General features: G+C 26.5%; 1 protein-coding gene across 3 annotated transcripts in view; it reads left to right on the plus strand.

Annotated features, from left to right (window-relative positions):
• Nhe3 (Na[+]/H[+] hydrogen exchanger 3) overlaps positions 1 to 1158 on the plus strand; it is a 58750-nt gene extending 57592 nt beyond the window's left edge. Inside the window, exon 18 of one of the 3 annotated variants that reach the window (XM_043046637.3) lies at positions 397 to 1158. In XM_043046637.3, coding sequence (XP_042902571.1) covers positions 397 to 412 — 16 coding nt within the window. In that variant the 3' untranslated portion in view covers positions 413 to 1158. The remainder of the gene's footprint in view (positions 1 to 396) is intronic. The other 2 variants (XM_071184396.2, XM_087153708.1) reach the window with 2 other exon arrangements.
• The last annotated feature ends 12502 nt before the right edge of the window (positions 1159 to 13660 follow it).

The following is a 13660-nucleotide window of genomic DNA, read 5'->3' on the forward strand; positions in this document are numbered from 1 at the left end:
TTATAAAAGAAATAAAAATTACTTGACTTACTTAGATTTATCTGACAATTTTTAAATGTCCTTGAATTTTTTCCCATTAAGGCAAAAATATAGATGTAAACTAAAATTTATTTTCTGATCGAAATTTTAAAAAAAATATTCAATAGTTTAAGTTATTTACATACTGGTATTTTGCAAAGAACATGTAAAAATTTTAAAATTTTTTAAGTTTGCTATATAGAAGCATGCAATGTCATTTCAATATCTAAGCAACTTGTTAGTTCTAAAAAGGAGAAAAAATATAAAATTTAGAACATAATTAAATGATTCATCATTTCTTTTTACTTGTTATACATAAATAGTACTTAATATTTCTTATATTGCATTTAACAGTCTAAATATCTTTACATAATATAGGGGGCATCCACAATAGAGGGTGAACTTGGAATCGCTGGACGACTGTCGGAGTTTCCGAATTCTCGAGTTCGTATTCCTGGGCTGTCAGGCGAATTTGTTTGAGTGATGTGCTTATTTATTGTACTTTCTGCATGAGCAATGTCAATTTATATGTGTTGCAATAGAACAGGCACAAACTGTGCACAGAATATGTTTGAGCAATCATTAGATTTATTATTTAAAAGCCTATTGTATATTTTTGATATGATATTTGTTGTCCTTCATCTTCACTGTATAAAAAGTTTTTTCTCTTTTTTCACTTTAATAGCTTTTTTGTGTAATGTTTTGTAATATATGTATGTTGAATCCCCTATTGTCTGTCTTTACTTGTAATTTGCCTATCCAGATATGGTTTTCTAGTAGTTAAAAAAAATTCCTTTTATTTGGTTAATAATTTTATTTTGTTCCTATAAAAAAGTTTGCAATAGTTGCTCTGTTTCAGTGTATCTTAAGTGGAAAATTTTGATTTTTAACAGTTAGTAACATTATTTTTAAAGTAATGAAATTATTAAGCAAATCAGAAGTGAATTAATTATGGGAGTCATTTTTTTTATACAATTGTTTCAAGTAGTTGAAAACATGTTACGAAGGAAAATTAACATGCAATTACTAAAATTGTTTGTCAAAAAAATCATAAATCTTTTCTGATTTTTATCAAATTAGAAGTAGATATAGGTTATGTAAATTTTTTAAGAAATTTGTTTTTATTATGGTGTTTAAAAATGTAAGAAAAAGCACCAAAATGATCTGGTGGTTTTACCTTTTACTTTATTTAACACAGGATAGTTATTTTAATTATTATGTAACTTCATAATCTAATTGTACATAGATTAATGTTATAACAGTTTTTAAAGTTTTATTATTTTTATATTTAATAAAGTTAAATAAACACTTTATATAACTGTTCTAAAAGGAGTAACTTTATACTTTTTTCACCTAACAAAAATTTACCATGCAATTACCGAACAAATTAGAAATAAGAGAAAAATCTGAGTTATTTAACTTTTTTGAACATTGTATTACAGAAAACAGTTAATAAATTCCGAAATGGAAGATCTTTATATTATTAACTAAGACTGATTATTGTAATCATCATATATTTTTCTTTTAATTCGAAAGTAAGATTAAAAAAATTCAAGTTATTAAAAAGCTTGTTTTTAGTATTATCTTTCATTTAAAAAAAGTTCCAAAATATTGTTCTAAAAGTTGACAGTCTTATATTTTGCTCTATATTTAATACAGGTTTACCATTTTTATCAGAATGTAATTTTTTATCGAAATGTTAATAATAAAATATTGCAGCAGTTTTCAGAAGAAGTAATATGTTTTCTAACAAGTTATTGGTAACTGTTCTAAAAATTGAACCTCTTGCTCTTTAATTAGAATTAATTATTGTAGCCACAATGTATTATTTCAACAAATTAGAAGTAGAAACAGGTTATTAGTTCTTCAAAAACTTGTTTTTAGTGTTATGTTCGGTTGGAAAAAAAAGTTGCAGGTTATTGTTCTAAAATGGAAAATTGTGCATTTTGATAAAAATGATTTTGCATTAAATTGTAAATAAAAATAGGCACAAAACATGTATTTTTAAAAATCTGATATAAAAATATTTGCTAAAAATAACATTTTTTAAAAGAAAGAAAAGTTTTAAATATGTAACAATATTTTTGTTACATGAATATTACATTAGCTTCAGAACAATTCCTAATTTATAACAACCATGCAAAGTAACTGCTATTTCCAATTATAAGTAAGTTTATAATTTAGGAATTAGTGAGTTATATTGATTTTAAAGTTATTAAACTGCAAACCATTTCTGGATAGATTTCTTTCATTGTTGATCCTTACCTTTTCTTTCTAATTGATTTCTTTGTCATTGAATATATAATGTGAACTTTCATATCTATAACAGTTTGAACTCTGTGTGATGCTTTTATGTATGTTTATATATGAAGAATTACTTGTCTGTATAATATGAGGCATATTGCCCCTACTTAGTTTCCATTCGCTGTGATACTTGCATACATGTTGCCAGTTTATTTATTGTCTATTCAGAACGTGAAGTATGCAAACTTTATTACATAGGTTGAAATGTTGGTAGACAGTTAATTGCAGGGGGGAAACAATTACTAAAGATTTTTCATATTTTCTTCAGTTTCAATTATGAAATTTTAGAAAGTTTTTAAAAATTTTGTAAGATCTAATTTTCCGGTTTTTTTAAACAACCCTTTAGTTAATTTCTAATGAATTAGTACAAATCTCCACTTATTTTTCAATTTGGAAACAAACTCTTATTTTTTTATGGATCAACTTATTTATTTTCTCTGTAAATAAATTCAAACCAATTGATGTAAAGTGAAATAAACAAAGTTCTTTAGGTTGATACATAGTTTCCCTATACACACGTATCATTGATACATCTATATAGAGAAAATGGAATTTCAGACAAAATTTCTACATTTCTGATTACAGGATATTAGCTGGCCTAGACAAGATTTTTCAAAATGCTTATTGAAATTGGAAGTTGCAAAACTTTGGTTCTAAAATAAATGAAATGTAGTTAATAAAAAATAATTTATTGAAAAGTGGGCTTTAGATAGTTAATCAAAGTGGTAAACAGCATTCTTCAATACTTACTTTGTTTAAAAGATAAAATCCTAAACAAAGTTTGCATAATTCCCAAAATACTAAACCAAGTAAGCAGCTTCATGTGTTGCTTAAGGGTAAGGAGAATTGAGTCAAGTATGCAAAGTTAAGGCTATAAAAAACAGCTTTCAATATGAAACCTGAATTATCTTTTGGCAGATTTGCTGCAATGTAAGTTTAGTTAGGGATATTAGTTCAGTTGCATTACTATACTCTTTTCAATGAGAACTGGTAGTGCAAGACAACATAAAGGTTTGCTGTTAATCACCTAATTCTGTTTTACTCTTGGTTCTTTGCTGAGTCAGCAATTCTTTTTGTATTAACCGCTATTCAGATAAGTGATTTTGACGCCAAATTGCTGAAAGGTTATGCCAGTGCTTTTGGCATAACCTTGACACCAATCAGCCAACGGTTCTGGTTAAACAGAGTATGAGGATTTATTACTGATAGTAAAATTTACATTTCTGTTATCTCTTTTTTTTACTGTAAGATACAATTTTTATCTGCATTATAACTCTCTATCAACAAATCTGCCTATAAAATAAAGTTTATCCTTGAAAACTCTTGCTGCTTTACAGTTTGAGGCACTTTAATAATCATTGCTTAGTTACCTAACATTCTGACGAAAAGAGTGATGTTATCCGAAATGAGTGATTGAATGTTAAAAATGCAAAAATTATAATTTGTGGTTTTAAAATAAAATGAAATATGCATTATGAAACACAAATGTGCTGTTAAAAACACAGGATGTCTAGCAAAAGAATATCCGACATCAATACTAAATAACTCTCAAACGATTGAAGATAAAATGTGTATTGATAGTAAAAGCTGTAAGTTTTCTCTGTATGTATGAAATTCAAAGCCCTTGCTAACTAATTCATTTATAAGTTTTCAACTTCCCAAAGTAATCAGATAGCTAAAATTTGGAACATGTATTCTTTATGAGATAAATAGAAAAACTGAAGTTTTATTTTGATATTTTGTAATTATCTGGATAATTGGCCTTATTTTGCAAAATAACTCATTTTTTCTAAGATAAAAGTCTCACATTTGGATGATTTGATTCTTTATGAGATGGGTAGAAGAAGAAAAAAAAAAGTTTCATTTTGATATTTGTAATTAAATGGTTTCAAATCTTTAATTTGCATTTGAAATTCTAATGATAAGAATTCAGAACAATGCTGTCAAAAGTAGCCGGAAATAACATTGTTCCCCAACTAAAACGTTTATTTCGTATTAAAGAAAGGCAACGTGAAGCAGTAAAGCTATGAGTTCATGTAGGTGAAATAACTTGTCCTCTCAGGCGAATCTAGTACAGTAGGGAACCGATTATACGGAACTTTCGGGACCATCGCTATTCCGGATAACTGATTTTTCCGGTTTTCTGAATCGCTACAAAAAGCCGCTTTTTTTATTGTTAAACCCAACTAAAAAAAGAAAGAATTTGGAAATAATCTTAAAAATAAGAAAAAACGATTAAGTAATACACTAATGATTATTTCCAAAATGATGGTAAGGTAAACATCTTTCAAAAAGAAAGAAAAATCGTAAAATCTTATGAGGGGAAAATTTTTTTTTTAAAAAAATGGCAAGAAAATTTATTGAATTTTGTTCCGGTTTTCTGATTTCCGGATAATGGGTTCTGTACTGTATATCAAAAAAAGATAATTGCCATACCATTTCAAGTACTCTGGTTTGTTGCCAACTGCTAAAAATATTGCTAAATTCTGTACAGAGCTTTAAATGTAACCAAAAGGTGGTAATGTAGCCTTTTGTAACTCAAGTCTGTTTCAACGCCATCATTTCGTTACGTTTACATCACTATCGGGTTCCTTTTTTTGTGTGTGTAAAAAAAATTGATAATTATATACAAAAATCTTACAGCTTCTATTAATATACTGTTTATTTTATCTTTTTAAAAAATTATTACGTTTTAAAATCGGAAATCATTTTTCACATCATACACTGTGTGTTCTTGCTAAACTGTACTTAAATGAAAAGTATTAGAGAAATTTCTAAAACTGATTTCTTATATAAGTCTGTGAAAGGTATAATTCTCCTTTAAATAATATTGATATTATTACATTTGCCATTAGTTCTATATTATTACTTGTAACGGGTAGCCTTTTAAACCTTAGTTATTTCTAGTCTTAAAATTGCAAGTTTGAGTTAACAAACTTTATGTGGCGATAAAGTTAAATTTTCTTTTAGAATGTGTATAATTTTTTTTGTTTTCTATTTTAATTATCACCTTTTAAGTTTTATATATTTTTGTTATGTAACTCAAATTGATGTAAAAAAAATTGACAAGTGATGCCATTTTCTGTGGGAGTAATTCAAATAATACATAATCCTGTTTTGTCACATAATATTTCATTTTTTCCCCTTCTTGGCAAAAATAAGAAAATCCCCCTCCTGTAAATCAGTTCTGAAAAAAACTTTTGATAAATGTAACTAGTAACAGTTCACTTAGCTGAAATGAGATTACTTCTCTGTTTTAAGAATTATACAGAGAGTTCGAAAAGTATTAAAATGGTGTGATGTCTAGAGAAATACACATGATGGGGTACAACTTGAAAATCATTCTAGTAATTATAAAATGAAAATTAGAAATATTTTATTTCTAAAATAATCAAATATTTTTGCCAATAACTTCAAGGTTATAATTTGCTTTAAAATATTTTTTGTGTATAAATATGTGATTTTATAACAAAATGTTTTTGAAAACATTGCACAAATTTGTTGAAAAATATTTCTTTCTTTCGATAACAGAAAGGGCAATTCATAAGACGAAATGTCTATTTGTATAAATATATATGCCCGGTGACTGAGTGATAGCACTTCATGCTCTCTTGCCACAGGTGCTTGGATGGATCCTCAGGCCAGGCAAGGCTGACTCAGCCTTTCATCCCTTCAGTGAGTCGATAAAATGAGTACCAAGCATGCTTGGGAACTAAGCACTCTGGGTTTCGGGTTCGGCTGACCACCCAACCGGAACATCTGCTCTTACACCCCAGAGCCTAAGGCCAAGAAAACTGAGATGGGCACAGTAGGAATTCTATGGGCTGTCGTGCCAGTTAGTTTATATATATATATATATATATATATATGTTTAAAAAACTGAGAATTTATTTTAAAAATTAAATATGCCAGACTGCATGTTTAAAAATATCGTTGAGATAAAGCGTACATTGTAATGCACAGAAGCGCTGGAAAAAACCTTTACCCTATTAAACCTACCATTCCAAAATAAGGCAATGTATTAACGCTTAAAAAAAAAGAAACAAATAAAAAGTAAAAATATCAAAAAATTTGTATTGTAAAATAATTTTTTTAGATAATAAATAACATTAATTATAAAATGATTGATTATAAAATGATTGATTGTAAGAATAAATACAATATCTTAACTTTTCTTATTGCCTTTTTATTATCTGGAAAATCGACACTTTTGCTGTAATCAAACATCTGTTTCGCTGTTTTAATTCTGAAAATCTTCCATTTATAGATAAGTATTAAGAACTCTGGATATTTATTGTATAATTTTCAAAAGATCTGAGGAATGTAGTTCCCTTGCGGAATTTTTAAAAAAAGCATCCCAAAATGCACAAATGGGTTAAACATTTCTCTGCTTTTCCGGACATCCTGTATATTATTTTTATCAACCACTAATTTCTTACTTAGCCAAATCACATTACCTATATTCTTATGTGTAATTATTGGTTAGTTAGTGTTTTTACATTTTTTTTATTAATTATAAAAATAAAGAGCAATGATTTAAAAAATTTGCAATCATTCATTATTTTTGACCATGCTAAAAATTACTTTTAAAAATAGGTTAATATTAAGAAGTAAATGTACTCTTCTGAATGAAATTTGAAAACAGTTATTGACCATTCCTCTAAAAAAAATTTCTGGCTTTAGTCTCGTGTATATAGTTTAAACTTTTCCCCTTCATTTCTTGTTAGCGAACTTCATCCCTTCCATCTCATATGTAATAATTGAGCTATCCCCATTTTCAATTTATTTTAAGTATATTTTGCTAAATTAGAGACAACTTTCATAGATTCATAAGAAATATGTAATATTCGAGCAATCCCCATTTTTTGTTAATTTTACTTATATTTTGCTTAATAGGAGACAATTTTCATAGACTTATAAGGAGAATCATATATTTTGTTACCATGTCCACAATACAAACTTATGTAAATTTTATTACACTAGGTAATTATAATTTTTCTCATACATTTGTGTTCCATTTAACTGATAAAGTTTTTTTTTCCTTCTCTTCATTTTGAATTCAACATTCAAATTTGTATTGATGTTAAAATGAATCCTTTTTTAGAGTTATTCCATAATGTTGAGCTAAAGCATCGCACCTTCTGCTTTACAAATTGTTAAACATTTGATGCCAAATTGTTTAGAAATGTGAAAAATTTTATTACTAATTGTTATCTTTTTAAAATATTTTAAAAATAAAACAATGTTTAATTCTGGCTTAAATACTCTGAGAGAAAAAAAAATTATTCTTAAAATATTTGCTTGTTTTAATACTGTTAGTGTAAGATTGCAAAAGAATACTGATTAATATTTTACCTGTCATCATCATACTTATATTTAAATAATTTGATCGAAACATTTTATCTATTTCCTGGAAATATTTTTACTACTTTGTCATTTATTTTTTGACAATGATTCGTGACTATAAATGTGAAGAATTTCCACAGTACAAACTTATTTTAAAAATTTTATAAATTGTTTAATACCAATTATAATTTTTTTTAAACATTTCTATACATTTGTATTCCTGTCAACTGAAAGAGGTTTTTCTTTTTCAGCTAATTCATTTTAAAATCACCATCCCAATTTATATAGATGCTAAAAATGTTTTTTTTTTTTCATTGATTTATTCCTTTATATAATTTATTTCAATGGTTCCTGTTATCTTGCATATCATTTAACTTAAGTTTTGTTTACATTATTACCATATAAATAAACAAGCTCAATTACTGATATTATATTTATTTAATTAAATAATTTATTTAGATTAAAATATATCTAATCAGGCAAACTTAACTGTTTGTTTATATCATTTTATATTTAAAAATATTTATTACTATCTAAAAACCTATCTTAATAAAATTATGTAGATTTTTTAAAAGATGATTGTATTAAAAACTACATTTTTTTGAAAGTCTATTCTGGTTAAGCTTAGTACCAAGTTTAACCTTTTGATGCAGAATTTTTATTAAGCATATTTTTCATACTTTTTTTTATTATTTTGTATTATTTTAGATCGAAATAAGTAAAAAATATGTTTATTGTTTTAATAATTTATTGTTGTGAAATACAGCATGAAACACCGGTGTCTTTTCTGCTTTAAAGGTAAAAATCTTTCTAACACGGCTCACTTTTAAACAATACTTTTTCAAATTTGCACTTATTCAGATATAAGAGAAACAGTGATTCATCATTGAAATTTCTTTAGTTTACAAAGTCAATTATTGATAAATTTTAAATGGGAATATTTTTTTTAAAAATATTTTAGTACAAATATAATTTCAATAATCTAACCGATTTTTTTAGTAACTAACTGTTTTTTACAACTAAAGAACACCCAAATATATTTTTGTTTGTAATTAGTGCATCAGGAAAAAAAATATATATAAAAAAGGACACTGGTGCCCCATCTGTGTCGAAGGGAAAACTTAGTAAATTGTACTGCTCTTAATTCACAGCCAAATAAGATCAAAATACACTAAGTCAATGTAAATTAAAAATTAATTTAGTTGAATTTTTTAAAAATTTAAAAACATTATTTTAAAAAGTTATTGTAGCAACTAAATAAAATTTTATTTAGAGTTTCAATTCATTTGAATTTTTTAGCTAGAATGTAAGAAGTTTAGTTCATGATTTAAATTTTTTATTATTTCTAAATCCTAATTAGAACTCAAACTTAAGAACATTTGGTTTTAAAATTAAGGTGAAATGTATGAAATATTCCGTTCAATCTTTAAAAAAAAAACTTACTGTATTGGTCAATATTGTAAGAGTATCATTTAATTTATAATTTCAAAATTGTTTTTAAAAATTTGAATTTATTAACTTAGCTTAGTATTAGCTGCTCTATTTTATGTTTTAGAGTTTATAGTGCTTATGAATTTTATTATTCAAGCTTTAGTTAAAAGATATAAAATATAATTTATAATTTATATTTTCAACATTTTTTAAAGCTTAAGCTTTGAGTATTTAGATTTAAAATTATTGAAACTTCATATTAAATAAAATATTTATCATTTTAATTTTGTTTATTATTTCTAAGTTTTATTTAAAATAATATCCCATGTGATAGCATATCAATTTAAAAAAAAAATTCAAACTTGAATTTAAACAAGAATTAGAGTTTTAACTAAATAAATTTTTTAAGCGAATTATAAAGTAAAAAGTTAAATGTCTTGGTTTTGAGGCCATATTTGTATATATTCGTCCGATTTTTTTGTCTACCTGTGTATTTTTTTGTTTTATGTTGAAATTTTATTTATCTGTTTATTTTCAATTTAAAAAAATATTGAACTTTTTGTAAAGCACTTTGAGTTATTAAGTCAAAAAAGTCTCTTTGTATTTAATTTTTGAATGAAGGCGATATAAAAAAGATCTGATGATTTGTTGTAGTATATCATAATTTATGTGGACCAAAAAAAAACTGGTTTGCTCTCGCTCTAGTCATGTGGGAAAACAAGGCGTTGCAACTTTTATTTTTATGTCTTTCTCACAACAATGAAATATATAACAATTCGAATGTAAAAAAAGAATGAAGAAAATAAAGAATTGTTTTCCACATTTTTTAACGTTTATTTTTTTATTTCAAAATATGCTTGAAATGTTTTATTTTTGTTTAAAAAAAACTATCTGTATTATTTTTTTGCTGTATTTATATGTGCTTTGAGTCCTTAGAAATAAGTACCTGATATGCATATTTATAAATTTTGGCCTAATGATATAGCTAATTAAAATCTTCTAAATTATTTTGAATCTATGGTGGAGCTGGCTTGGGCACGCTTTACGATTGGCCACTACCATCGGCCGCTCATACCTAGGCTCTCGTGGACAAAATATCGTGAAAGATTCAAATTGATGTACTGAAAAAATTATTTTGTTGCATGGCAGGAATCCAAGGTCTGGAGGATCTAGCAAAATAAGCTCGAGGCCTTATATACCCATGGGCATGAAAAGGTTTAGAACAGAGGGGGGGGGGGAAGAGTTCAATCTTAAACAATGTTCTATAATGGAAGAGTATTTAGTATCCTAATTGTGTACGTACAGGGGTTCAGGGATGAGATTCTTCCGGATTCGCGGATTTCCGCTTTTTCTCAGATTTTTCCCGCTAATTTCCGCTGAAATTTTTTTTTGCACAAGTTAAAATATTTTATGAGGAATTTAATTTTCCGCGGAGCGAAATTATTGAAGTCCTCATTCCTCCCTCTGAAGTTTCTCTAAAAATCATTTCCTTGGGATAAAACTGGTTGACCTTAATACAGGGATGAGATTTTTTTCGCTTTTGTCTCTCGAATTTCAGCCTTTTTATCAAAAACTCAGATTATCTAAAAGTTTCTTTTTTTTATTTATTTATAAATATCCCGTTTTTTTTTTAAAAAAAATTCAGTTGTTGAAGTCAAATAATTATATTTATTTACGATTTTCAACGAAAAACAGAAAATTCAAACTACGTCCTAGCTGCTAACCCTTCCGCATGTTTACTTATATTAGCTATTTTCTCCGATTTCACGCACAGAAAATAAGATTTTCCGTATTTTTTATCCGTCAGCGGGGTAGTTCGTATTTTCGTAATTTAGACGTCGCTGCTTCTTGTATTCTGGAGTGAAAGCAAACAAAAAAAGCGAAAAAAAATAGAGGTGAATTTGCGGTGAAAATATTTATTTGCTCATTCAATTAATCTTGTAAATTTTTATTTATTGTGTAAACAAAAAACAATTCAAACAATCCTTTTAGAAATCCCAGGTCCAGACTCTGCAAATATCCCGATTTTTATTCACGCGATTTTAATATCAATCATCAATTTTCGTATTTACCTGATTTAAAAGTTGCGCATTGCAATTCTTATTTACGCTTTTATCGTGTTTTGTATTTTTGCATTTTTAAAATCGCGATTTTATTATCAAACATCGATTTTCGTATTTACCTGATTTAAAAGTTGAACGTTGCGATTCTTATTCAGGCCATTTAAATATTGAACATTGCGATTCTTATTTACGAGATTTAAAAAACCAATATCGCGATTTGTATTTACGAGCTTTTAAAACCCTATGTAGCTACGCGAGCTTAAAATCCAATGTCGTGATTCGTTTTTGCGGTTGTAATATCGCGCGATTTTAAAATTATGCATCTTGATCTAAAAATTACGCATCATGATTTGTATTTTCGCATTTTTTAAATTCGATGTAGAGTTTCATATTCACGTGATTTAAAAGCCTCATATCGGGATTTATAATCACATAGATTACAAGTTTAAACAAAAATTTGAAAATAAAAATGCAAATTATATATATATATACTTGGATTTCCTCTTTTGTACTTTCTGACTATTCTCATCCCTGAGGGGTTGGAAATAATGAATGAAAAATAATGGAAAACTTAGATGCGAACGCATTTTTTGATATTTCTCGAAAAATACTTAAAACATCTGTTTTTAAATTTAGAAGATTATTAGATCGTGCGATTTCTCATACATATCAATGAAGTTTAAAGTTTTTGAGGTATGAGGGACCAACAATAAATTACAAGCGAAAAAAAAAGTGTTTTTTAACACTCTATGCCATAGAATGTAGTAATAAATTTATAACTATGATTTTGATTATTCTATGCAATATTTACACAAATTTTCGTAATCCTGGCTTAAACACGTATGGAGATATGGACATTTTTAGAAAACGAATTTTATTGTATGTTTTTTTGTTTGTTTGTTTTTTGCTAGAACTTTGAAAATATTCAACAAAATTAAACAAAACTTTTGAATCAATTCGAAATTAATTACTAATCTATGGCTTTGAAACTTTAGAAAAATTCCTTAAAAACTTTGCAAGATATGAGTAATTTAAGTAGTACTTTAATACTGCGCATGCGTGGAAAAATTTTTAAATAAAAAGTTTGTTATTTTGTAGTGAATCGTATTTGGCAACTAATAAAAAGTCCGATTTGAATATTTAAAGAGTTTCAAGCAATTTTCTATGTAGTTTTTTTACTCTTTAAAAGAAAGCTTAGAATGATAAGGGGTTTTCCTCAAATTTCATATTGTACTATTTAGCAAGATTAATTAAAAATGATACCGGCATTATTGGGGATCTATCCCCCATAGAAGTATCCTCTCTTTCGCATGTTTTATTTCTTAATAGTACCATCAAACTTTGTTTTCCGGACCATAGAATGGTGTTATTATTGGTTCATAAATCTTGTTTAATAGTACAAAATGTAATTTGTGTGTGTGGGGGGGGGGGAACTTATTATTTTGAGCTTTCTTTTAATGATTAAAAAAAGTACTTAGAAAATTGCTTTATACTTGTTAAATCTTTTAGATATTCTAATCGGATTTTTTTAAAATTAGTTGCCAAATACAATTTACGACAAAATTAAGAAAAAATTTTTTCCGCTCATGTATAAAAGAACTACTCTAATTACTATCATATCTTGCGCAGTTTTCAGCGAATTTTTCTCAAATTTTAAAGCAACAATTTTGTAATCAATTTTAAATTTATCCAAAAGATTTGCTTAATTTTATTGAATATTTTCGAAGTCATAGCAAAAATACGTAAGACAAAAAAAAATTAGTTTTTCTCTTTTATAAATGTATCCATATTTCCATAAATATTTAAGCTAGGTTTACGAAATATTGTGCAATTATTGCATATAATAACCAAAATAATAATTTTGCTACATTTTATGACATAGGGTGTTCAAAAACATTTTTTTCCCTTTGTAATTTATTGTCGGTCCCTTAAACCTCAAAAGGCTTTAAACTTCATTGATATCTATGAGAAATCACACGATCTAATCATTTTTAAATTTATAAACTAATTCTCTTAGTATTTTTTTGAGAAATATCAAAAAAAGTGTTAGCATCGAAATGTTTCCCTTATTTTGTCCAACCCCTGTATCTTACATGTTCCTTTAAGTTTGAAATTTAAAAATGCGTTTGGTATTAAGTACTAAAAATACTAAGCAATAATAAAAAAGTGCTAAGATACCTTACTTTCAAAAAAGATACTTTAGACTTTAATCGGCAATATCTTTCGAAACATACAAGCCATTGCCTATTTAGAATAAAAGAGATATAGCGGTTGTTATTACATAGGATGTTCTTTTATAAAATTTATACCAATACAATTCTGTAATGAGCCTTTAACAAAAAGGTAATTTAGTATTATAAATTAATAATACATTTGCTTGTTTTTACATTTTTGAAAAACAGCTTTGTTAATGAGTAATTTATGTTAAAATAATTTGTCGTCATAATCCAAATCGGCACTTCAAATAAAAATGGAAATACAAGTTAATTTTAAATCTA

The sequence above is a fragment of the Parasteatoda tepidariorum genome, chromosome 10 (genome assembly GCF_982258835.1).
Source record: "Parasteatoda tepidariorum strain Cologne lab strain chromosome 10, Ptep-v5.0, whole genome shotgun sequence".
NCBI lineage: Eukaryota > Metazoa > Arthropoda > Arachnida > Araneae > Theridiidae > Parasteatoda > Parasteatoda tepidariorum.